This window comes from Pseudopodoces humilis, chromosome 3 (genome assembly GCF_049639895.1).
Source record: "Pseudopodoces humilis isolate 2021_Gansu_Grassland_sample_001 chromosome 3, ASM4963989v1, whole genome shotgun sequence".
NCBI lineage: Eukaryota > Metazoa > Chordata > Aves > Passeriformes > Paridae > Pseudopodoces > Pseudopodoces humilis.
Genome location: NC_142202.1, coordinates 872,787 through 899,307, shown reverse-complemented (window position 1 = coordinate 899,307; position 26,521 = coordinate 872,787). Strand labels below are relative to the sequence as shown.

Below are 26,521 nucleotides of genomic sequence, written 5' to 3'. Positions count from 1 at the left end.
CTGGATCCAAGGGAAGTGTGAGTGAAGCGGGGCCCCATGGAGCCCAGCTCCATGCTGGGGGTACCACTGCTGGAAGGCTGGGAAAAGAGGAACCAGCCTGATTTTCAGCCCTGCTTCTCCCTCACTTTCCTGGTGTGGAAAGGTGATGGAGAGACCTTCGGGCCCTTCCCTTCTGCTGTTGGTGCCTGACTTCCAATTTTTCAGTCATGTGTCTTCATAACAAATTACCCTAATTATTTTTGCCCACTGGAACACCTGCAGACACTTTTCCTTCTCCTTCCATCACTGTGGAAGGGGTGGGTACAGAGCAGGAGCAGCCAGGGGTGCTCCAGCAGTGTGTGGGGACACTGGGCTGGGACAGGGGGCCCTGTGGCCACCCTGGAATCTGCTCCAGCAGCAGCGCTCACTCCCTGTGGCGGATGAGCCGAGTCCTTCCTTTCCATAGGGCTTTTTCCACCTCTCCATGCAGGTCCTACCTCTCCATGGTCCTTCTTCCATTCCATGGCCCTTGCTCTCCGCAGCTCCACGGGCTGGAGCTGCTGCTGCCGGCGGGATGCAGCAGTGCTGGGTGTGTGTGCAGGGGGTGCAGCAGGAGGGAATGTGGGGTGCAGGGGGTGCCCTGCAGCAAGGTGTGTGTGGATGGCAGGCACGGGGGTGCGACAAGGCCTGGGCTGTGTAAGGGGCACACCCGCGGTGCACAGGGCGTGTATTGTGTATTGTGTGTGTACTGTGTGTGTAAGGAGCGAGTGCAGGGCGGAAAGGGCACAGGCAGCAGCACACAGCGCTCTGGGGCGTGCACTGTTTGTGTGTAAGGCAGGGAGCGCACGTGTGTGTGTGTGTGTGTGTGTGTGTGTGTGTGTGTGTGTGTGTGTGTGTGTGTGTGTGTGTGTGTGTGTGTGTGTAAGGCTGGCCCGGGCCCCGCTGCGTGTTTACGAGGCTGGGCCGTGGGCCTGTGTGTGTGTATGTCTGTGTGTGTGTGTCTGTGTGTGTGTATATACAGCCGGGCCGCTGCCTCCCGGGGGCCGGGCCCGGGGCGGTGCCGAGGCCCCCGGGGCGGCGCCGAGGCCTGGGCGGTGCCGGGCCGGGGGAGGCCGGGGCGGTGCTGGGGCTGTAAACACGGGGCGGAGCGGGCCCGGGACCGCTCCCGCGCACACCCGAGGGCAGCCGCGGCCGGGGCCGCTCCAGCGGCGGCAGCACCGTGAGCGGGGCCGGGGGCGCGGGGCGGGGGCCCGGGCCGGGGCGGGGGCGCGCTCGGCAGAACAATGGGGCGGGGGGCGGGAGGCCGGGCCGGCCCCGGCGCGCTCGGCCGCTCACCGCGCTCCGCTCCCCGCAGGCAGCCCCGATGGCCAAGCAGCCCCCCGAGGTGAAGGCGCGACGCGACGGCGAGGGCGGGCGGCTGCCGGCGGGCGGGGGGCCGGGCCCGGGCGCGCAGCGGCGCCCCGCCGCCCCCGCCGCCCTGCCCGGGGCCGGCCCGGTGTCCGCGGCCGCCGCGGCTCGGGGCCCGCCCGCCAGCCCCGGCCCCTTCGCCACCCGCTCGCCGCTCTTCATCTTCGTGCGGAGGCCGCCGCTGCTGCCGCGCTCCTCCAGCGGCTACTTCTCGTTCGACGCCGAGCGCAGCCCCGCGCCCCTGGGCTGCGACAAGGCCACGCAGACCCCCAGCCCGCCCTGCCAGGCGCTCAGCCACTGCCTCAGCGCCATGGGTAAGCGCTGGGGCGCGGCTCCCCGTCCTCCTCCTCCTCCTCCTCCTCCTCCCCGCCGGGCTCGGCTGCCCTCGCCTCCCCCTCCTCACCTGGCGTTGCTTTCCTCAGTTTCCTCAGTGCAGTTCCCGCGGGGGTGTGTGAAGGTGGGACAGCGAAGTGCCGGGGGAGATGCGCACAGGGTGAATACACAGGGCGAGCGAGGGGGTGGGTTGAAAGTGCAGGAGCGGTTTCCCCACCCTTCACCCGGCTTGGCTTTCCCCACCTTCCCCTCCTCACCTGGCTCGGCTTTCCTTAGAGCCGTGCAAAACTCTCGGGGGTTTGTGAAGCGCCGGGGTTTAGCTCCAGGTGTGCACAGCTGTGAGCGCAGCGGTGCCAGGGGCTCGCCGGTGCATGAGGGGGTCCTGCTCTGTGCCTCGGCTTCCCCGGGAATGATGGAGAACTCAGCCTCGCCAGGCACCTGCAGCAGCACCTGGCGCATCCCACCCACCCCGTGGATTTTTGGGAGCAGCCGAGCCGCGGGCTGGAGGCTCTCCCGGCGCTCTGGGATTTGTGGAAGCTGGCCGAGCAAACACAGCGCCGGGGAACTCCCGCGCGTCCAGCGCCGGGGTTTTTATTACTATGATGTTTATTCTTTTCCTGGCTCGGTCAGTCGCTGCCAGGGGAGGAGGGGACAGAGTTGTTGAGTCCGGCTTCCTACTCAGGGCTCGCTCGTCCGAGGCTGTTTTGCCAAGCGAGTGGCTCCTGGCTGCTGGTGCGGCGCTGCCGGTTCTCTCACGGCTCGGTGTTCGGGGTGCTTGCTGGGCTCATGCATCCCCAAATCCCGGTGCATCCCAAAAAATCCCAAAAAGCGGCCTGGAGGTGGACGGGCGCGTGTTTATGAGTGCCTTTGCCAGGTGAAGCCTCTCCAGCAGGGGAAAAACCTGCCCCTGGGAGCTGCCTGCGTGTCCAGCGTTCCCCTCTCCTGATGAATTCCCTCTCATCGGAGGAAACCTTTTGAACTTCCACCCTTTAGCGTCCGGCAGGGCACGGTGGGAGCGAGGTGTGGGGATAACAAAACAACAGCTCCAAGCTTTCTGGGATCTAACCACCGTCTGTTTTGGTGGCTGGTGTTTTTGCTCCCTCCTGGCTCCAGCTGTGGCTCTGGCTGCGGAGGCCTGGCTGTAACGTGCCCTTAGGAAAGATTTTGTGACATTATTGCTGTAATTACAGCTTAATTGAAGTTTCACAACCTCACCCTGGCACGGCCAGGCAGGGATGCTCCCGGAATTCCTCGCCGGGAGAGCCAAGGCTTCAGTTTCTTTTATCTGGGAAGAAATTGAAGTTTTCCCTGATTTTTTTTTCCCCCCAAATTCCTGTGCTCTCATCAGCTGTTTTATTGGAGCCTTTGCTCTGTTGGTGTTGCTAGGGGCATCATCCTAAACAGCTATAAGCAAATGGAAAATCCTCGGCACTGCTTGACCGGGACTCCTGGATGCTCCTGAACGGATTAAGCTGGGAACATGGAGCTGTGGGGCTGTTTTATCCTCATCCGGGCCTGCAGCTCATCCATCCCATACAGCTCTCCTTGGGAAATATCTGTGCCTTTGCCCTGCACACCTCGATCCCTGTGCCTTGGCGGTGTCCAGCTGGATGCGTGCCGGGAAGTTTTGCACGTGGAAGTGGGTGAATCCCTTGGGAAGGAAGTGAAGGGGATATTTTTGTTGTGCTTTTACCCACTGCTTTTATCTGTTGTGGGCAGAGGCTGCGAGGTGGAGAGTTTCTCTCGGAAGCATAAGCAATAATAATAATTATTATTATTATTTTTATTAAAATAAACAAGCATTTCCTGCGAGCAGGAGCAACGGATGCTCCCGGCCTTTCCCATGGGGAGCTGCTCCAAGGCTGCTCCAGCAGGCAAACTCATGTTCTGCCTCAAAAGTCCCTCTCTAAATCTCCCAAAACCTTCCCCAGAGGTTTTGATGAGGGCAGATAAAGGTGGAGGCAGCCCTCGGGAATGCCTTGGGCTGTGTAAGGAAGAGCTGTTGGTGTGGAAGTTTGGGAAGCGATGCTTTGGACTGTGCCGCCTTTCTGACAGCTCAGGGGACACATCCAGCTGCCTCCAAAGCTGGTTTTTGTTTTGGGAAATGAGACAAAAGCAGCGAGGGGATGCTCTGGGGTGGAAGGGAACAAGGATTACAGTGGCTGGCATATCCAGGAAAATGCTTCTGGGGATGGGAGGGAGAGGAGCAAGGGTGACTCGATTTGATAGTGCCAGAGGAAGAGGCTTGGTCCTGCTTTTGGGGAAGAGGTTGGAAGGGATGGGGAATTCCCAGCTGGGAGTGTTGAGTCACCCAAGACAAACTCACCCGTTGTGGAGGGCTTGGGTGACTCTGTGTGTGGTATTTCCATGGGAAGAGGTTCCTTTCCTGCCGTCAGATCTTCGGTCTGAACGCACGGTGTTTGTTTGTGTGAGGATTTTGGGAATGTGGCTGGAGCAGGTGCTCTGGAACTGGGTTTTCCCAGTGCTGGTTTGATCCCAGTGCTGGTTTGGTGTGTATTCCCACGAGGAGAGCAGCAGTATAAACCTCCTGTTGCTCTCAGAGGAGATCCTCCATGTGAAAATAGTTGGATTTAAGGGGAAAACCTCGAGCTGGCAGTCTGGTGGTGACATCCTGACGCTCTTGTTTTGGAATCACTGCTGTTTCCTCCCGGCTCTCCCAAGATTTCCTTCAGGCAGGGGGGTCGGATACCTAACCCGGGAGCTGAAGCTGCAGTTTGGGGTTGGTTTTCTTCCCCCTTCCGAGCCGGAACTGCAGCAATTCCATGCCGGAGCATCCCGGGGGCCGGAGCATCCCGGGGGCCGGAGCCAGCCGCGGTATCCCGGTGTCCCCGGGCTGTCCCCGTGCCCGGGTGTCACCTTCGCGCTATGACTGTGTCCCCCCGCCCCCGAAAGCGCCCGTGACAGCTTTGGGGACCAGATATGACTGGCCCCTTTCGCCGCCGCCGCTCGGCAGCGCCGCAGAAAGTCCTTTCTGAAAACCTCAGCCCGATTTCGCTCTCAGCCACCGAGCCCAGCCCGAGCCCATCGCTGCCGGGCCGGGAGGGAGGATGGCGAAGGATGGAGCGGTTCCTGCCGTGCTTTTCCTCACGTCCCCGCCGCTCCTCGCCTCTTCCTGCCCTGCTCGCCGCGTGTTTTTGTTTCCCCGGCTGGGCCGGCCCTGCTGACGGCGGCGGTGAGGTTTGGGAAGGTTCCGCCCCGGCCGGATCCCGTTTGGCTCCTCGGAGGGAGGGAGGGAGGGAGGGAGGATCGAGCCTGCTTCATTCACCGGCGGCAGGAGAAGCGCTCGGGGCAGGCGCTGCTCCTCCACTACTACAGCGTGAAAACAAAACACATCCTCCGGCCAAGCAGCGCTGCCTTGGCTCGGAAATGCATTTTCCAGTCAGGTTGGAGCCAGGCTTTTATTTAATTTCTTTTTTTTTTTTTTATTTTTTTAACTGCCCTACTAATCCTTTGAATATTTGGAAGATTGGAAGCTATTCCTGTTCCCTTGTGATTCCTCCAAAACTGGCGTGCCAAAACACTGCTTTGTTTTGTGCAGTAATTTTAATTTTTTTTTTTTTAGTTGTGTGGGGTTGTTTTATTTTTATTTTTTTAGCTTGTTGTTTTGTTTTTGTTTTTTAATATTCCTTAAGGCTGCAGTTCCTGCTCGGATCCTGAGCTTTAAGGAAGGGGGATGAGACAGTGCTGGTACCAAACATGGTCCTTGTCTCCTTTCTGTTTCCTGGCTATTTGGAGGATTTATCACATGTTTAATAACTTTTTAAGACGGAGATCTAAACAATTGCAGTATAACAAATGCATTAACTCTTCCTTTCCTCTTTCAAGCCAGCACTTGGATTTGCTGGAAATGTGGTTTCTCCACATACAAATCCAACTGTGGCTTTCTCCTCCCTATGCCAAAGCCATTGGTTTTCCTTGTTGGGCACTTGAGGATGATTTGGGGAAGAAACGTGAGGATTGGATGAAAATATCCAGGCAGAGGGTTTTTAAGGTTAGGGAAGGAGTTGCTGCTGAAGCAAAAAAAGGGGCAAGAGGAGGTTTGGTGAAGGAAAAAAAAATGGGAGCGTGGCATCTTGGCTTCTATCCCTGCTTAAGAGGGAGCAAAGCTTGGAGATGCTCCCAGGGAAAGCCTACAATAAATAAATAAAAGCCTAATAGTAGTAATGATAGTACAGAAATAACAAGGAGTAAAAGCCTGTTGTTCATTGTATGCACCGAGTCCCCACATGCATAATTTAAGATTGAAGAGAGTCAAAACATAATAGGAATAAAAAATAGGAATAAGATGGCAGGAGTTGATGGGTTTCTACAGAGTTTTATGTAGTAAATTCTATAGAATTTGTTCTTGCTCCTGGGTTTCCAACTCTGCCGTTCCATCCCTTGCAGCTTCCCGGTGGCAATCCCAGTCTGCAGCCGAAGAGGTGCAGCCGGAGATCTGGATCGCGCAGGAGCTGCGGCGCATCGGGGACGAGTTCAACGCCTCTTATTGTCCACGCAGGGTAACTTTCCCCTCTTGGCTTTCCGTTTCTCTCAGAGGGAAAGGCTGAATCATTTCTGGAAACTCTCTCTGCGGTGAGCATTTCGTTCACTCAGACGGAGAAAAGGCTGCGCGGGTGGGGGCTGGCCTGGACCAGGCAAATCAGCGGTGGCAGCAGCCTCAAATCAATGACAAATAACCTTTAAATCAATTAAAAATAACCTTGAGATTGGGGCTGGAAGCTGGAGGGCAGCAGGTTTGCACAAGGGTTTTGGGACAGAGGTGTTGGGTTGGGCCTGGACCTGAGGGTGAAAGTTTTAAAAAGGAAGAGGCAGGGAAAGCGTGGGGGTTTTGGGGGATGCACTGCCCAGTGCTGTCGCTTTTAGGGAATCATTCAGTGGGATTCCCAGCCCAGCTCCCAAAAATCAACTGCTGCAAAGTACAGACTCGGTCCCAGAAGTTAATTCTCTTGCAAAGACTGTTTTGAAAGAGTTTTTATAAGCCCACGAACTTGCTCACCTTGGGGTGTTGCAACCCAAATCGATGCAGTAATGCTGCAGAAAAGCCCAAGCCCAAGGCAGCCCAGCCCAGGGGGTGAAGCAAGAGGAGCTCGCCGGTGTCTTGACAGCTGCGTGTCCCTGCTTGTGGATTTTGCTCCATCCACTCGGGCTGGGCGCTGGGAAGAGGAGCCAGGAGCAGTGCTGGTGATGGAATGCTGGCTGCTGGATCCTTATCCATCCTCTTCAGCTCCCAAACAGCTCCTGCAGCTCTTCCTCACTGCTCCCAGGGCTGGCTTTCCCATAAAACGGGGGTCAAGCTGCTGTGATCCTGCTTTTCCCAAACACCCCGGCATTCCTGACCTGCAACAAAACAGTGATAAAGCTGATATCCCAACCCAGAATCCAAAATGCGCATCTTCCCACCTCCCCCACCCAGGCTGATCCCTTGTGATGCAAAGTGGCTGCTTTTTGGGATGAAGGGACATCTTTCCAATGAAAGGGAGGGATCAGGCTGCCCTGGAAGCTGGAGGCACCTGGAAGCAGCTGGAAGGGACCCACAAGGATCATCCAAGTCCAAACTCCTCCCACCCCGTGCCTGAGAGCATTGTCCCCACATTCCTTGAGCTCTGGCAGCCTTGGGGCTGTGCTCATTCCCTGGGGAGCCTGTCCAGTGCTGGACCACCCTCATCCCATCTCCTCCCTGCCTCCCAGAGCAGTGCCTGAAACTTTGTGAGGAGCTGGAATGTCCTTCCAGCGTTATCCTTTGGTGCTGGAAATCTCTTGGCGCATCCTGCTGCAACCGACAAGCCCGTGCTGGATAAGGGGGTGAATTTAGTGGGAACAGGGGTGTTTCCCAGGCAGCAGCAGCAGGGTGAGGTGCAGGGAGCATCCCCCAGGTTTGCGGGAGGCCGTTCCCAGCACCGCAGCTGCAATTCCAACGTGGGGAACGCGGAGGACACGTCCCTCCTGCTCAGGGCACGTCATGCGTGACCCTAAAAACACTTTGTACCTGGTGCAGTCAGCGTGTGACAGATCCTCACTCCCTGCACCCCAGACTGGGGAGGTTTCAGAGCACCAGAGCCATTGTTTAATTATCATCCCTGAGGCGCTTGCTGGAGAGGTCCCTTTTCCTTCTGGAAGCCTCCTGGCTGCTCCTGAGCTCTCTCGGCTCCGGAGGGGAAGGTGGAAGGGCTCGTGCCCGCCGGCCTCCCCTGGCTCTGGGGTTTGCCCTTTCAGCCCGAGGTTAGAAATGGGGAACTGCAGCCGTGCCAGAGCCGCACTCGCCGGGCAGGTCGGGGCTGTCGGACGGGTCCCGGCGCGGTCCCGGCGCGTTCCCTGTCACGTTCCCCGGGGTGTGGCCTCCCCCCAGGACTGTTTCTTGGACAAGACACCAGGAAATCAGGCAATTCGCCACCCAGCCACTCCTTGTCCCAGCAAGGCTCGTGAGTCCCAGGCTTTTCCTGGGAGAGGGAGCATTCCTTGACTGCTGTCACGAGCCCCAAGCTCTGCTGGCTGCAAAGTGTTAAACACTTCACTTTGTCCCTCTGGAATTTTTTCCAGGTGTTTATATAGCATGGGGGGAGCTTCATGCTGGGAATTAAAGTCACCGCTTTGTTTGGTTTTTCTCTCTTTTTTTTTCCCCTTTTTCCCCTCTCCCTCTCTTTCAGGGTTTCTTGGATCAGCAGGTGGGGAACCCCCAGGTGGTGATCCTGCGCCTGCTGCGTTACATCATCCGCCTCATCTGGAGGCTCCAGTGAGCGCCGGGCGCATCCCGAGCCACCAGGACTGAATTCCTCGCTGGGAAAGCCCGGGCAGGAGGGACACATGGATGGATGTGGGGCTCCCACCCTGCCTCTCCCCCAGGACACGTGGCAGGATGAGGGTGGACATCCCATTCCCACGGCGGCGTTTTATGGCAGAGTGCTGTTCACTCGCTGTTTCTCTCCGCTCTTTTTATTCGTTCTTTTTTTTTTGCCTCTTTTTTCCCCGAAAGAGTCTCAGCGGAAACGTGGAATAACGTTTTGTCATCGTTCCTGGAGTCCTGTGGGATGAGCCCCACGGCAGGAAAGAGGGAAACCTGAGCCAGCTGATGGGCAGAGCCGTCGGAGTTTGCCTTGCAGAGGCTCGGATTCCTCCCCTCTCCCTTTCCCTCTGGGCCGTTTGCCCCCCAAAAGGCTGGAAAAAGGGCAGAGGGGTTTAATCAGCACTTCTTTTACCTGTAAATACCTAATGCTACCCCAAATCCAACTTCATTTGCATCATGCAAATCAGCCTATTTCCTGCTGACTGATTTTTTTTTGGATATCTCTATTTTTTTGATCCACTCTGAATTTCAAGACTTTGCTGTTGAACTCCAGGGTCCAAACCGTCACAACCAACCAACCAAACCCCAAGCCACCAGGTTGCCTTTTTTAAAAAAGAAATTCTTTCTATATAAAACGTGTGAAAACGCTTCTGTCGTGTCTGCTAGCAGATGTGGGGGACTGAGTAATCCAGCAATAAACCATTCCGGAGGCAGGGAGCAGCTCCCGGAGCGCTGCAGCCGGAGGCGACGGCAGCAGGACCTGCTGTGAGTCGTGGCTGTCAAAAAGAGGTTTCCAAGATCGCGTTTTCCCGGGATCCTCTCCGCGTTCGGACGGGGATGAACGCCCGGCTGCAGACGGAAGGATGCCAGCCCGACGTGGATCCATCCAGGACGTCCCAAGGGGATCTGAGCGCTCTGTGTCCTCCCAGAGAACTTCCCAGCTGCTCCGTGTGGCGGGGCCGTTCCCGCGGAGCCGCGGATCCGCACGTGTTCCCGTTGTCTCCCAGCGGATGTTTTTGGGGGATCGGCTGCTCCGGCCGTCCCGTATCTATGCACAAACCTCCCCCCTCCCTCAGGCTGCTGCAGGTGCTCCCCAAAAGCCACGGGGTCCTTGCTGGTCTCACCAGCACCGTAGGAAAAGAAGGAAAACCCCATCCCAAGCCCCCCTCGGAGCAGTTCTTCCCACAGGGAGAAGCTGCTGAGTGCCATGGATGATGATTAGTGTTAATTAACGATGGACAGACCCCAGTGGGACCTCTCTGCACGGCTGTGCCCGGCGGGTCGGAGCTCTCTCCTCCCAGAGGGAGTTTTAACATCGATTGCCAATTTAATTCCCCTTTTTTCCTTGGAAGTGCAAGGTGAGCAGCGGTTGCAGGAGCAGGGAATGTTTTGGGAAGGGCATTTTGGAGCCCTTTGTGGGGAACCTTTGCACTGGTGGAGAGCGAGCGGTTCAAATAACCAGGGAGCTTGGCCAGGGCAGATCCTGCTCCTCATCCCTTGGGATTTGCCTCTGGCTTTGGCTCATCGTGGCTGTGCTGCCCCAGCCAGCCCTACTGTATGCTGCCACCAGGGATTTCCCATGGAATTCCACCGGTAAAATGAAAATTGAATGGATAAAACTCGGCAGCAGAGGTGGTGGGAGGTGGGGAAACCCAATGAGATTTTTGTTTTTTCTGCCGCTTTTGTTCCATCGTTGGTGGTGGATAAAATGGTGCTTTGGGATCTCCCAACCTTTGGCATCCCGGAATGTGTCCCTTGGAGTACACCAAAGAATCACCAAAGAGCACTTTACCCCGTCCTCCCATGGAGACAAAGACCAGGTTCGTTTTAAGGAGAAAAAAAATAAAAATTCAAGGTATTGGCAAAGTCTCCCAGGGCCTTCTCCACAGGAGGAGTTCCCAGCCAAGATTCATAGGAAAAGGAACCCTCAAAAAGCGGGATTCCTGTGGCATCGTGAGGTTTAGTGGGAAAAATGCCCCCCAAAAAAAAGCCTCAAAACAGAAGGATGATATAAAATAGGGATTTCTGCTCCTTTCAGCCATGTTGGCTGCCTGCTCTGGGTCGTGTTTTAGCGTAGCCTGTGCTCTGTGTTGCACCAAAAGGATGAAGAGCTTTCCTTGGAAACCAGATTGATCCCATTCTCGCTTCTCCTCTTTTCCACCAAACTGTAAATACCCAAATATTTATTAGAGTAGAGCACCGTACTATTTTCATCATCTGAGCCAAATATCTGTGTGCAATGTACTCCCTCTCCTTTCTCTCCTGTAAGTTTTGTACAGCTTTAGAAACACTTTCAAAAAACCTAAAAAAAAAATTAAAAAAAAAATAAAAAATTCCTGTTCTTTTCCTACACTTTTTTAGAGTTGAATTGGTAAATACTGTAGGTCCTTTCTTTGTTTTTGTTGGTTTTTTTTCTCCCCCCTGTGTAATTAATGCACTCTACTGTTTAATGCTGTAACTTGTAGAAATGTTGTATATTTATTTCCTGCTTATTTAAGTTCCTGTGAAGATTTGGTTTCCTCCCTGCCAGAAGTGTTGGATCCCCTTCCAAAGCCATCGCGGTGTGGATAACAAGATTTTAATCTCTTTTTTTTTTCCTCTCCAAGTGCCTAAGTCCCCACTTCCCAGGAGTGATTTAGGCACATCAAAGACTTCAGCATTAGTGAAATTCAGTGGGAATTTGGAACTTGGCTCCTCCACCCCCCCAGGGATTGCTCCAGCCAGGTTTTCCTGGAGCAGCCGTCCCATGGGATCGCGTGAATCACTAAATCGTGTCGCAGGACCCAGCGTATGTAGCATTTTTGACTGCAATTTCCCTGCCTTCCTTGTGTTTTGCACTGATGAATTTTGGACAGGGTAATTGCCACTTTACTTGTGCAATACTGCTGTAAATAATCGCAAGAGCCTTGTTTTTGTTTTTTTTTGGGGGGGTTGTTCTTTGGTTTTGTTTTTAAGAATCTTTTATGTCCTTAATATGAGTTTTATATGAATAAAAACTTTCAATTATTTGTCCCGAGTGCTGGTTCTTTTGTGGGGATTGAAGTTCTCCTGAAAAGAGGGTATTTGTTGCTTTATCACCAATTTTCCCCATTTTTTACCCATTCTCCTTCCAGACCTGGTGTTCCCATCTCCATTTTGGTGTTCCCATCTCCATTTTGGTGTTCCCATCTCCATTTTGGTGTTTCCCTCTCCATTTTGGTGTTTCCATCTCCATTTTGGTGTTCCCATCTCCATTTTGGTGTTCCCCTCTCCATTTTGGTGTTTCCATCTCCATTTTGGTGTTTCCCTCTCCATTTTGGTGTTTCCATCTCCATTTTGGTGTTCCCATCTCCATTTTGGTGTTCCCATCTCCAGTTTGGTGTTTTCCTCTCCATTTTGGTGTTTCCATCTCCATTTTGGTGCTGCCCTCTCCATTCTCTGAAGCTCCAAGATGCTTCAGGCCAAAATGCAGCTCTGGAATGAATTTGCTTTGTCAGGTGCTGCCCTGAGTGCTCCCAACCCCAAAAGCTGCTCCAGCTGGGAGTTAGTTGGGGATTCCTTGGAATTTTTTTGCTTTTCCTCACATTTATGTGGTCGTGGGCTCAAGCCCAGTTTAGGAGCCCCTTCCATGCACCTCTTGTCCCCAGCTGGTTTCCACTGGCATTGAAGAAGTTCTGGGGTTTATTTTATGTTTTATGTCTTGTTTTCTCTTTATTTTATTATTTAATGCATTTATTATCAGTATTTTGAGTTTCTTAAGGAACATCACTATTTTTCCCTTCTATTATTTCACGTGGCGGTTTTTATTTTATAGTTTTACATCTGTTCCTAAAAATTTCCATCCCACCTTCCTTCCACCTTGCTCCTCCATCCCGTTTGTCCCTCCAGCCTTTCCTATCCCTTCACTTATTCCTCAGCAGTCACCACCTGAAAGGGATTTAAAAACAACCCCCCCCAAGTCCTACTTGATAAACAACCTAAAAAAAATTCTGGATTTTTTTTTCTTTTTTTTTTTTTTTTTTTTTTTTTGTTCTTGAGTGTGTTTCAAATTACAGAAGTTCCTGAAAGGGAAGTTTATTGGTTTCAGGTGCTATTTTGGGGGCTTCTTTAACTCACACACACAAAAAAAAAAGGTCTAATTGCCGGGCTGAGGCTGTGGCAGCTGCTGGTTCTGCTCTGCTGCTGGCTCTGTTGGAATTTGGGAGCTGCTGGATGTGTCCAGGTGAGCTGTCACACCTGGGACACCACCCTGCTGTGGCCTGGGAGGAGCTGCTGGCCAGCCCAGCGTCCTTGGTGACACAACGGGAAGGGAATGTCGGGATCTGCCCTCAGCACGTGCCAGGACCAGCCTGGCCGTGGCCAACTCCAAGGGGGCCACCTTGAAGGTGTTCCCGGCCCAGCTTGGCCACAGCCAGGCCCAGCTTGGCCACGGCCCACACCGGCCTTGCCCAAATCCAAGGTGGTCACGGTTCAGGCCGGCCAGGGCCAAGGTGGCCGTGGCCAGCACAAAGTGGTCACGGGTCCACCAAGCTCAGGTTGGCCTCAGCCCACGCTGGCCGTGGGCCTGGGCCCACCAAAGCCACACCAGTGGCTCCTCCCCACGAGCCAGGCCCTCTCCATGCTCTAAAATTCCAGGAGCTCCCAAAAACCCCCAGGCAATTCTGTTCCAAGGATGACAAATTGCCTTTGTTCCCTAGAAAGGAGCAAACTCCCAGATTTTATTCCTGGGAAAAGCCACAGCTCCCCATATCCATCAGAGCTGGACACCCGTGGCTGCCACCTGCTCGTGCTGTTGGGGACATGCAAAACTGGAACGTTCCTGCACTCCCACGGCCCCCTGGCCTTGGGAATGCCGAGCAACCCAAGCTGAGGATGAGATTCCAGCCATCCAGAGGCACGGGAGCGACACCGGGCTCTCCCCACACACGGAAAGAAATATATTTATTTTTTTTCCAATGACTCGCCGCTGACCTTTCAAACACCTGTGCAGCCTAAACCAGCTAAAAATACCCCCCGAGCTTTGCATCTGATTTTCATATTGCAACAAAGCTCACTCTTTCCAGCGGCTTTTTCTGCCTTTCTGGCAGCTCCTTGGATGCTCCACCTCTCCTGGGGTCACACCAGGCGGAGATGGGAAGTGTTGGACACCGGGGAGGTCCCTAAGAGCAACAAAAGGATGTTAAAGGTGCTCTAGCGGGGCTTTTATAGGGTGCAAAACAAGCTCAGGGATGGCTGGACCAAGGGGACCTTCCTGCTGCCCTTCCTGAGCATCCCAAACCTCTTTTCTGTGGAATTTTGGAAGAAATGAAGCCCTGCAACCCAAGGAAAGGCAGACAACGAGGTTCCCCCTGACGGAGACACCGCTGTTCCAACAAAAGCCGCTCCCGTGGAGCTCAGGGAGCCTCACACGGCCCTTGTGGGGATACAGGGCCCGCTCTTCCCGGATTTGATGGATTTCTCCTCGCTGGGTTTGTGACAGGCTCCTCCATCCCTTTTCCCGGGAGGACACGCGGGGAGCTGGCGCTTCCCGGCCTCGCGGGCCGCTAATTAACCCACGCCTCATCTCGCCGCAATTACGGGTACAGCGGGCCGAGCCAACAGCTTTTTGACAATCCCACAGTTCTCCTGGCCGGTAATTAATGAAAATAAAGTTGGAAGGTGGCACGGTGGCCGTTCCCTGAGGATGGAAAGGACGGTGAGCGCTGCAGCTCTGCCTCTCCGCATCCTCACACCACGTGCGTGACCCCGAGCTAAAAAAGTCAGGATTCTCAGAAATCCTGGTGACTTTCACACAAATAATCCCCCTGAGATTTGAGGGAAGAGCCACGGGACCCCCCTGAGCCCACATTCCGACAGCCATCCCTCCCGGAGGCACCGGAGTCCCCCCCGTCAGCCGGGGGCAGAGGGGACAGTCACGAGCGCTCGCCATCACCATTCAAATGACTTTTTGGCAGAAATGGGTTTAAAAATAGGGGTTTTATGATAAACAGAGTAACCTCATACAGGAAGTGAGCTGCAAATACTAAAACACATTGTACAAAGCTGGTAGAGAACAGAGCTGCCCTACAGAACCGAAAAAACAACAACAAAACCCAAGCCCTTCAAGGGGAGAGCCCAACATTTTCTTGGGGGTTCTTTATATTTTTATTTTTTGTTTGGAGGTGAAAGGGGTGAACAGAGGGGAGAAAGGGCTGAGGGGTGAGAGAATTTCTCCTCTCCACATGACCCTAAAATAAAGGTGATGCCGACGCAGCTCGGGGATGTGAACCCCGAGTCTGAGCGTGCCGGGACTTCAAAAAGCGTCGGGTGCTGCTTCTGCAAAGGTTAAGAAGTTTTCCTCCCGAAACCCCGAGTGTGGGCTGTGAAAGAACATGGTAATGAAGAAAAATTTCCCCAGGGCTGCTCTTTGATTATCACCAAAGCCATCGAGTTTCAGTTTGAGTGATTTGTATTTATTTATAAAAACAAAGATGAAATAAGTAGAACGAAAACAAAAACCTCATCCTAATTTCTGAGCTGGAGCCTGATTTATTCGAGCTGAGACGTTCAGGTGGAGCGGGCTGGGTTGAGAAAATGAGCTGAATTACCCACGTGCTGCAGGGAGCGTTTTGTAGGGTTAAAAAAGCACCATAAACCCCCCCAAAAGCACACCCAGCCACCCTCATCGGTGCCAAAATGCTGATTTACGAGTCCCTGGGCTGGGCAGCAGCTCCAGCCACGGGGTTCAGCCCTGGTTTGGTGCGGGAGCATCTTAATTCGAGTGGGAGAACAAAAGACATTTCTCTTTTCATGTGTTTTCACTTCCATCATGAGAGAACCGGTTAAAAAAAACACACAAAAAAAGCCCTTCAGTGGTCTCTCAGCCTCCACCGTGTTGTTTTTCTACCTATTTTCTGTTGTTGGCTTTTGTTATCAGTCTCATCTGCAATTTGTGGCCGATTCTGTCATGTTTCAGGCAGACAGCGTGTTCCCAAAACTGCTTGCAACCTTTCACGAGGGTACAGCGGCGAGGGCAGGCACAGCAGAACCACAGCACAACGAGAAAAAGGGCAGAGTTAACCCCAAAATCAGCCCTTGCCCAAATCCGTGTCCCCAAGGCAGGGACGAGCCCCAGGGCAGCGCTGGGTACCACCAAACCAGCCCCTGCCCACCCCCTGGAGCAGCCTGGCTTGGACAGGAATTAATTCCATCTCTCCCTCGCAGGAGAAGCCAAGCTCAGCCCTGCTTCACCCAGCGGATTTTTCCCCTCCCCAAACAGCTTTTCCCAGCTTTTTCCCAGCCCTGAGCACGTCCCCATCCCAAATTCCCCGGGTGAGCCGCGGTGCTGGCGGCGGAGCGTGGATGAAATCAGCGGGGCTGTGAATTACAGCCCAAAGCCGACGCCGCCGACCTCGCAGCCCTCCAGCATTAATAGCGAAACCAAAAAGCAAATTACCACGGCGGGAGCAGCGGGAATTTGGCAATTTGGTTGAAATTCAAGCGGTGTCACCTCGGCGCACGCCGCGCTGGCCGCGCTGGGCGATTCCTGCCGGCAGCGGCGGCTCTGGGGGAGCACAGGGGTTAAAGGCAGGGGGATTTTGGGGGGTTTGGGCTGGGAGGGAGGGCTGGGAGCTGTCACCCAGCCGGGCTGAGCTCGGTGATGCCCGAGCAGCGCAGCCTCTCCCGGGGTGCCGGCGAGGGAAGCGCCGCGCGCGGCCCCTTGGGCACGGAGAAAAAAAACAATTTTGGGGTTTTTCAGGGCAGGAGGCGGCTCGGCGGGGGCTGCCCGGCCGGGGGAGGACTGAGCCATTGTGAAACCCGGCTCCTTTTCCTGAGGCTGCCGCTGGCGGCGGCGCCCGAGCCCAAAAGCGCCCGAAAAGCGGCTCCAAACGGTTTCCCGGAGCAGGGGCACCCCAGAGCCGCCCGGGCCCCCGCCCTTGGGAACCACAATTTCGGGCTCCCTGGAGCAGCGAAGAGCAGCCAGAGGCTCCCTCGGGAAGGGCTGCCTTCCCCCACAAAAGCCCTGCAGCCCCAAACCTCCTCCCTCGGGAAAACTGGGAAAAGGGAGCCCCGCTGCCCGGCTCCCCCCGCGCCCACCGGCCGCGGTTTCCAGCGGGTGCCAATCCCACGCCATCGGTTTGGCCAGGAAAACCCTAAAATGCACAATTTCGAGTCAGTGTCGCAGGGCTCTCCCAAAGCTCTCTCCACTTCCTGTGACAAAACAAAACACGCTTCGCTTGAAACTTATTCTTCCTCTATTTAGTGCCGAGAAGCGATGACCAAAAGCAGCCTCCAAAGGCTCCTGGGACGCTGCTCCCCGTCCCGCGCCGCGCAGAGGGAGCAGCAGGGCTGGAACAGCCTCGCCAAGGCACGAAATGCTGAATTTCCAAAGGATTTCATTTCAAATCTCGAGCTGGGCTCAATTTCCACTCGGCTGTTTTCGTCTCGCTGCTGCTGCTCGAGGCAAACTCTTCCTTGCACCCAACTTCTCCACATTATCCAGCTCAAACCTGAGCCAAAGGTGGCAAAAGGAGGGGACAGGGGATAAATTTGGGGATTGGCTCATCCCTGTTCCAGGGTCAGACTGGGAATATTGGCTGAGGGGTGCAGAGAAGGGAAATCGAGACAAATCCGTTTTGATTTGGCTCGTGTCAGAGAGAGGAGAACACCGAGAGTCCCCCAGATCCTCGGGCTTTTCCCTCTCCATTCACCACGGGGCAAGAAATCGGCATTTGGGGAAGTTCTGCACCAGGAATTGGACTTTGATAATCCTCGCGTGGATATTCCACCAGTCAAATCCCCAGCTGCCCCCTGCCAGCAGCGCTCCCTGGATGGAAAAACAGGAGGGAAAAGGGAATTTGGGGCTGCTCTGATTTTGCTCCACCGTGATTTCCCAGCAGATGCATGAGGAGGATCCCTCTGACCTGAGAGGGAATGGGTTTTATCCCGGGAAAACGCTCACAGCGTTTAAAAATCCCAGCAGGAAAACCATGCAGGGCTTCCCCCCGGGGGTCGGGAATTGGCCTCTGAGAATTAAGGTGAAAAATTCAATATTAAGAAATCCAGCTGGAAAATCAGACAGGAAAATCCCAGAGATTGGGACGAATCTGGCAAATTCAATCCCAAGAAACGAACCTGCCGTGATTCTCTCATTAAATCTGGGCGTGCTTCCATTTATTCCCAGTGCTTTCATTTATTCCCAGTCCTTTCCCATTGTAAAAATAATCCTTTATTCACCCCTTTTTAAAATAAAAAATAATTTAATTAAATTCCTTAATTTCTACCCCTAAGGACATCATTGCTATTATATTAATTATATATATATATAATATATTATATAAAATACATTATATATAATATTATATTATTATCTAATATATAATATATAATATATATTATATAATATATATTATATAATATATAATATAGAATATATTATTATATAATATATAATATATTGTATATTATATTATTATATATTACATATTATATACTATTATATAATATATAATATATAATACAATATATTATATATTATATATTATATATTATATGGATTTATGAATTATATATTAATATAATATATGAATTCTATTATTTTCATTATATTTATCACATTATATTTCATCACATTCTGTTATCAAATTTAATTTAATAAATATAAATTCCTAATAATAAATAATAAAAATAATAATAATAAATATATATTCCTATTATTCAGCTCCATTTAATAAACAAGTATTTTGATGTAGGAATCACTGCATTATTCGACAAACACACAAACAAGTTTACACGTGGGAACACGTTTAATACTTTTATTTAAATAGAAAGAAACGTCTTTGATTGTAATATATAAATATATTTACATAAATTAAATTTTTACATGAATATACAAATATAGCATTTATTTAAACATAAAAAAGCAGGGGAATGGTGGGAGCTGCTGTCTTTTAAATAATTGCCCTGATAGATTTTAATTAATTGCCCTTCTGGATTTTAATTAATTACCCTGCTGGATTTTAATTTCCTTTCCTGACTTAAATTCCCCTCCCTGATTTTAATGCCGTGGAAAAACGTGGAAGAGCTCAGAGAGCCTGGGAAGGGGCACCTTCCTGCCAGGATTTGGTCCCAGATATTCCAAAAGAAAATAAATCCCAAAGCTCTGGAAAGCCCCGAATCCCCTGGGAATCCCAAGGCTGCTGGAATGGGCTCCAGAGGGGCCTGGGCCGGGCTGGAAAATCCCAGCACGGAATTCCCGGGAATTCCAGGCAGGAGAAAAGAGCAGCTGCCCACAGGCCCTGGGCACTGCCAGAGGAGCAGCTGGGAAATGCTGCGGGTCTGCAGGGCAGCACCAGGAGCACCAGTACCTCCAGTAACAGCACCAGTACCTCCAGTAACAGCACCAGGAGCACCAGTACCTCCAGTAACAGCACCAGGAGCACCAGTAACAGCACCAGTACCACCAGTAACAGCACCAGTACCACCAGTACCTCCAGTAACAGCACCAGTACCACCAGTAACAGCACCAGTACCACCAGTAACAGCACCAGTACCACCAGTACCTCCAGTAACAGCACCAGTACCTCCAGTACCTCCAGTAACAGCACCAGTACCACCAGTAACAGCACCAGTACCTCCAGTAACAGCACCAGTACCACCAGTAACAGCACCAGTACCACCAGTACCTCCAGTAACAGCACCAGTACCACCAGTAACAGCACCAGTACCTCCAGTAACAGCACCAGTACCTCCAGTAACAGCACCAGGAGCACCAGTACCTCCAGTAACAGCACCAGGAGCACCAGTACCACCAGTAACAGCACCAGTACCTCCAGTAACAGCACCAGTACCACCAGTAACAGCACCAGTACCTCCAGTAACAGCACCAGTACCTCCAGTAACAGCACCAGTACCTCCAGTAACAGCACCAGTACCACCAGTAACAGCACCAGTACCACCAGTACCTCCAGTAACAGCACCAGTACCACCAGTAACAGCACCAGTACCTCCAGTAACAGCACCAGTACCACCAGTACCTCCAGTAACAGCACCAGTACCTCCAGTAACAGCACCAGTACCACCAGTAACAGCACCAGTACCACCAGTAACAGCACCAGTACCACCAGTAACAGCACCAGTACCACCAGTAACAGCACCAGTACCACCAGTACCTCCAGTAACAGCACCAGTACCACCAGTAACAGCACCAGTACCACCAGTACCTCCAGTAACAGCACCAGTACCACCAGTAACAGCACCAGTACCACCAGTAACAGCACCAGTACCACCAGTACCACCAGTAACAGCACCAGTACCACCAGTACCACCAGTAACAGCACCAGTACCACCAGTACCACCAGTAACAGCACCAGTACCACCAGTAACAGCACCAGTACCACCAGTAACAGCACCAGTACCTCCAGTAACAGCACCAGTACCTCCAGTAACAGCACCAGTACCACCAGTAACAGCACCAGTACCACCAGTACCACCAGTAACAGCACCAGTACCACCAGTACCTCCAGTAACAGCACCAGTACCACCAGTAACAGCACCAGGAGCACCAGTACCTCCAGTAACAGCACCAGTACCACCAGGACCAGCACCAGTACCACCAGGACCAGCACCAGTACCACCAGTACCTCCAGTAACAGCACCAGTACCACCAGTACCTCCAGTAACAGCACCAGTACCACCAGTACCACCAGTACCACCAGTAACAGCACCAGTACCACCAGTAACAGCACCAGTACCACCAGTACCACCAGTACCACCAGTAACAGCACCAGTACCACCAGTACCACCAGTACCACCAGTAACAGCACCAGTACCACCAGTAACAGCACCAGGAGCACCAGTACCACCAGTAACAGCACCAGTACCACCAGTAACAGCACCAGTACCACCAGTACTACCAGTAACAGCACCAGTACCACCAGTACCAGCACCAGTACCACCAGTAACAGCACCAGTACCACCAGTACCTCCAGTAACAGCACCAGTACCACCAGTACCAGCACCAGTACCACCAGTACCACCAGTAACAGCACCAGTACCACCAGTACCACCAGTAACAGCATCAGTACCACCAGTACCACCAGTACTACCAGTACCACCACCAGTACCACCAGTAGCAGCACCAGTACCACCAGTATCACCAGTACCACCAGTACTACCAGTACCACAAATACCAGCACCACCAGCATCACCAGCACCACCAGTACCACCAGTATCACCAGTACTACCAGCCCCAGCAGCCCCAGCAGCCCCCCGCTCGCTGCTGACTCATTTTTGGCCGGAGCCTCCCGGCGCGGCTCCGTGGGGTTTTCCCCTCCTCCCGTGTCACGGAATCACCCGGCCGTGACGTGGGGCTGCAGTTCCAGGAACTCCCCACAGCCCAGTTTCCAGCCAGGAGCCAAACTGGTGCTGCTGGGAGAGCTGGTGGCAGCCCCACCTCGCTCCGGCACCGGGACACGGAGCAGCGTTCCCATGGATCAGTGTTCCCATGGATCAGCGTTCCCATGGATCAGCATTCCCACAGATCAGCATTCCCATGGATCAGCATTCCCACAGATCAGCATTCCCACGGATCAGTGTTCCCATGGATCAGCATTCCCATGGATCAGTGTTCCCATGGATCAGCATTCCCAAGGATCAGCATTCCCAAGGATCAGCATTCCCAAGGATCAGCATTCCCAAGGATCAGCATTCCCATGGATCAGCATTCCCATGGATCAGTGTTCCCATGGATCAGCATTCCCAAGGATCAGCATTCCCAAGGATCAGCATTCCCAAGGATCAGCATTCCCATGGATCAGCGTTCCCATGGATCAGCATTCCCATGGATCAGCATTCCCACAGATCAGCATTCCCACGGATCAGCATTCCCAAGGATCAGTGTTCCCAAGGATCAGCGTTCCCAAGGATCAGCATTCCCAAGGATCAGCATTCCCATGGATCAGCGTTCCCATGGATCAGCATTCCCACGGATCAGCGTTCCCAAGGATCAGCATTCCCAAGGATCAGCATTCCCATGGATCAGCGTTCCCATGGATCAGCATTCCCATGGATCAGTGTTCCCAAGGATCAGTGTTCCCATGGATCAGCATTCCCATGGATCAGTGTTCCCAAGGATCAGTGTTCCCAAGGATCAGTGTTCCCAAGGATCAGCGTTCCCATGGATCAGCGTTCCCATGGATCAGCATTCCCAAGGATCAGCATTCCCATGGATCAGTGTTCCCATGGATCAGCATTCCCATGGATCAGCATTCCCATGGATCAGTGTTCCCAAGGATCAGCATTCCCACAGATCAGCATTCCCATGGATCAGCGTTCCCATGGATCAGCATTCCCATGGATCAGCATTCCCAAGGATCAGTGTTCCCAAGGATCAGCGTTCCCTCAGCTCGACAGAACATCCAGCTCTGGGTATGTTTCCATGGGAATGGGTGAATCCCAAAGTGATGACTGCATTTGTTTCCCACCATTAAATGTTTCCCACTGAAATAACTGGGAATGGGACAAGATGCCCCTTCCCAGTCCTAATCCCAGTGCTCTTCTTGATTCCCTGGGGAAAAACAGGGAATAAAGGATTTTTTGATTTTGTGCTGCTTGAAAAACCTCTGCTGCTCCCTCTGTTCCAGAGACAGGGAATCCCCTGAGGAGGAAGCAGCACTGGGAATGCTGGAAGCAGGAGAAGAGCGGGATTTCTGCCCCTTTGCTCCCAGGTTTGTGCCGGTGGGGTTTGATCCATGCGGGAATCAATGGGAATTCCCAGGGTGGGAATGATCCATGGCTTTGTGCCCCTCAGATCCCAGGCAGGATGCTCCACCACAGGGATTCATCCCTGCGCTTCCCACACTTCTCCTACGGTTATTGAGGGGCATGGGGTGGGATCAGCTTTCCTGGGAAACCCCAGCCCCATCCAGCAGCTTCTGCTGGAATGCTATGAACGCTTTGATATCGAGGATTAATGGGAATAACGGGGAATGTTGGGATGACAGCGGAAACCTTGGCTCCAGCATCCTTCCCTGGGCTGCAGGAATTGTCCCGGCAGATAAAAAGCCATCAGCCAGGGAAAACTGTAGGAATTCCATTAATTTCAGCCTCACTTTCCCTCTGCTCAGAGCCCCCCGGTTCCCAGGCACAGGCACATCCCTCCACGGATCCCAGACCAAATCCATCCCAATCCTACCTGAGCTCTCCTCGCCGCAGCTCCCAGCCCGGGCTGTGCCGGGGGTTTATATCCCTCCCACCAGGATGTGGGGAAGGAGATTTTCCCAGGGCCTCTCCCGCCTCCCCCGCCGGGAAAGGATCAGGGAGTTTTTTCTCAGCAGAAGGAGCTTTTGCTGGGAAAGGTTTCGTTTCCCAGGGCCTGGGAAATCCGTGGGGACCCTTGGCCGAGGAGGGGTTGGGAAAGGGATGAGATATCCCAGAGGCTCTTTCATCCAGGGAATGCTCCCAGGCACCTGGATACTCTTGCAGCCTGGAAAGCCCCATTTCCCCCCATTCCCACCTGAAAGAAGCCGTGACCTCCCAGCAAATCCCCTGGGAAAGGATGGAAACCATGCCCATATTCCCTAGAAATGCTCACCCCACTCCGAGCCCTTTCCCTCACTGCTAAGGAACCTTTTCCCTCTCCCCTGCAGCACGGGGGTGGCTGTCACCATGCCCGTGTCCCCACTTTTCCCACCCCGGTTCTGTTCCGTGGGCTCCGGAAAACCTTGGGGAATTTCGGGAAAACAACACGCCCCAAGGGCTGTGCTCCCGGATCCAGCCGGAGTTTGGAGATGACTCAGGGACACGGAGGGAAGGGGGAGCCCCGGGAAACTTTAATCAGCCTTTTTAAATCCACGCTCCTCAAACTTCCAGCCCAGCATTCCAGCCTCAATCCCTGTCTCCAGGACCTGCTGCTGGCTTTAACCCTTCCAGCACCACAAGGAAAAGCCGGCAGTGCCTGCCATGGGATGAGCGGTGCCCTGGCTCAGCTGAGGGAGGAAAACCACCCAAAACCATCCCCTTTTTGCCCTCATCTGCAGCTTTCACCCATTCCACATCCAGCTCCCTTGGCTGAGACTCCAGGGATCACAAACCTCCAAATTCCTGTGGAATTCCGGAGGTATTGGAGCACCACACTGGCTACAGCGGCACCAAATGTTTGGTTATTCCCCCCCAAAAAAAACAGGAGATGGATGCTGCTTTGTCCAGTGCTTCCCACGGACATCCCTGGAGCTCCTCCCAGCAGAGCACAGCCCGGTGGGAATTGCCCTTCCTGGAATAAATCACACCACGAGCATCCTCTGGGAAGGAGAAACATGAGGATTTGGGAGTATTTTCCACCGTGCTGGGAAAACACTCAGCCTGCTCCCTCTTCCCACCTTTTTTTTTCCCCTCCAATATTGCGACAAAACAGGAAAACGTGCTGGGGGTCATTTGAATCTCCCTGGAAAACGCCAGGTTGCTGGCCCAGCTTCCAAATCCAGCTCTCCAGAAACCCCGGGAGTGGCTGCGAGCTTTAGGGAACGCCAGAATCACCGCCAAAAATCCCCTTTTCCTTCTAAACAGAAAGGGGTGGAAACCTCTCCTGCCGGATATTCCCGGCGGGATGGAGCTGCTGAGGGATGCAGATCCCAAAGGATGGTGTCACCCCCTGGCTGCATCACCTGTGGGGTTCAGCCACATCCACCTGGGCCATGGGACACCCCGAGGGTGCTGGAATCCCTCGGGATGATGCCGGGATCCCTCGGGATGATGCCGGGATCCCTCGGGATGATGCCGGGATCCCTCGGGATGATGCCGGGATCCCTCGGGATGAGGCTGGGATCCCTCGGGATGCGGCTTTTTGCCGGGCATGCCGGCACCTGCCATCCTTCAGAGCGAACAAACAAGTTGCTAAGTCACAGCAAAACCATGAAAGCAAAACCACAGAGCCCCAAAGCGCCTCTGAGTCACTCCCCGGCCGCCACCACGGCCCCACAGCCCTCCCAAAATTCGCTGCCACCTGCAGCCGCCCATCCGCGCTCCAAAGGCGCCGGGAAGCGTTTTCCAGCCGGGAAAGCCTCTCTGGGTGGGCGCAGGCACGGATGGAGGAGCTGTGGTGATGCCCAAACCGAGCTGGCAGCTCCGCTCAGCCCTTCTTTCCCGTCACCTCTCCCGGATTTTGGCTGGATGGATTTTGGGTTCCAAGCCCTTCTTTCCCGTCCCCTCTCCCGGATTTTGGCTGGCTGGATTTTGAGTTCCATGCCAAGCAGGGGATGGATGCCCGGGCAGGCAGCGCTCCCGGGATTAGATCCTGCCGTGAGTCACGGAGCTCTGGCCGCCCAGGGAAGCCGGGATGTTCCCGGTGTTCCTGGGGACACCTTTGGGGCAGCGCTGCCCCTTCCCGAGCCCGGGGCTCTGCCGTGGGATCCCCCAGAGGCTGGGACGGCGGGATCGCTCCCAAATAATCGCGTCCCGTTTGTGCCGGAGGTGGGACCCACGATGGAGCCGTGGGAAGCAGCCGGGAGCCCCGGGGGCGATGCCGACAGAGGTCACTGTTGCCGAAAAGTTGCGAGCCCCGGCCAAAAAAAGCCCCAAAGGAACTCGGTGGGGAAGGCGGCGATGGGAGAGGCACGGCGTCCCGACCGTGGGACATTCCCGGGAATGACGCACCGGGAATCGCAGCCGGCACCCCGAGCCTTGGGACGGGATGAGCCGGAGAAGCCGCGGGACGCGCAGCCGGGGCCGGAGAAGGATGGTGAGGATAATTCCCACCGGGAGAGGGAATAGAGGGAATGTGCTGCCGCGGGATGATCCCGAGGGTGAAAGCTGAGCCAGGACAGGAAGAGGAGGGAGCCCGTGGGACACAGCATTCCGCAGGGAACAGCAGCCTGGGATGGATGGATGGATGGATGGATGGATGGATGGATGGATGGATGGATGGAGGCAGAGGCAGGAGGGGAATCGCCGCTGCCTTTCCCAGCCCAAATCCCAAAGGACAGCACAGAACGAGCGGGAGAGTGCGGTACAAAATACCCCAAAAAAGGTGACTAAGCACTGTGGGGACGCCAGCGGAGCCCGGCCTCTGTTCCCAGCTGTGCCATTACCGTGGAATCAGGGAATGACTGCGCTGGGAATGTCCCATAGAGCCCATCCCGTCCCACCCCTTGCCATGGGCAGGGCCGCCTTCCCCTCGCACAGGTTGCTCCAAGCCCCGTCCAACCTTCCAGGCACTTCCAGGGGTGAGGAATGGAGTGCAGGACCAGGGAGAACCTCCCCATCCACCCTGCATGCCCCACCTCCCCCGGAGCATCCCCAAACTCCCGGCAGCCCCGCGCCGCCTCCAGGGCTCCTCCGGCAGATCCCGAGCACCGCTCCAAACCCCAAATGTTCCCGCTGGGTTTTCTCCTCCCTCCCTTCCCCCGCGATTGGGAAGGGAGCAGCGCCTTACCGGGTGTTCCCGGTGTTCCCGGTGTTCCCGGTGCTCCCGGTGTTCCCGGGAAGCGCAGCCCGGGCTCCCGTAACGGGCGCGGGCGGCCCGGGCGCGCTGTGCCCCGATCATTGGTCCAGCTCACGGCAGCCGCTGCTTTCAAATTCTGCTCGGGAGGAAACAGGAAGCCCCAGAGCTCCTCGGCAGAGCCTCCCCCCGGCCGCCAGCTCGCCTCCCTCCCTCGCCAAACGCCGGGAATGGCGCTTTTCCAGCATCCGGCGGAAACTGGGAGCATCCCCGCGCCGAGCTCCTGGCAGGACCGAGCCGCTGGAGATGCTTGGTTTCATCGTGATTGCTCGTTTTATTGGTGGTGGGATGAATCCGCACCTTCCAGCTTCTCCCTCGGAATGTGGGATTCCAGCAGCGCCCTGGGAACGCGGGATAAACCCCACGGATCCATCGGGGCGGCAGGAGGATGCAGGACGCCTCCAGCTTTCTTAGCTTTCCACCCCAAATCCAGCAGTTGGATTTTCGGCTCTTTGTCCAGCTGAGATAGATGCGGGAGGCTCGTTCTGGGGCTGGGGTAGAGGCTTGAGGAGGCAAGAAAAGTATTTGTCCTTGGAAAAGTCGTGGGG

General features: G+C 54.3%; 1 protein-coding gene and 1 long non-coding RNA gene across 3 annotated transcripts; one reads left to right on the top strand and one right to left on the bottom strand.

The window, feature by feature from the left end:
• Nucleotides 1-1,342: 1,342 nt before the first annotated feature.
• Nucleotides 1,343-11,545, top strand: BCL2L11 (BCL2 like 11). Of its 2 annotated transcripts, XM_088053811.1 has the most exons (4): nucleotides 1,343-1,700; nucleotides 3,439-3,455; nucleotides 6,147-6,239; nucleotides 8,385-11,545. In XM_088053811.1, the coding sequence occupies exons 1-4, from the start codon at nucleotides 1,343-1,345 to the stop codon at nucleotides 8,472-8,474; spliced, it is 558 nt and encodes a 185-aa protein (XP_087909937.1). In that variant the 3' UTR covers nucleotides 8,475-11,545. The 2 variants fall into 2 exon arrangements, with proteins under 2 accessions (XP_087909937.1, XP_087909936.1); XM_088053810.1 differs by lacking the exon at nucleotides 3,439-3,455 and having other exon boundaries at nucleotides 6,127-6,239; nucleotides 8,385-11,544.
• LOC148184545 (uncharacterized) lies at nucleotides 6,285-26,083 on the bottom strand. The gene is made up of 3 exons (XR_015772308.1): nucleotides 25,908-26,083; nucleotides 6,737-7,077; nucleotides 6,285-6,417 (listed from the first exon to the last, which is right to left on the bottom strand). It is a non-coding gene; the product is annotated as an uncharacterized LOC148184545 (long non-coding RNA).
• Nucleotides 26,084-26,521: the final 438 nt, after the last annotated feature.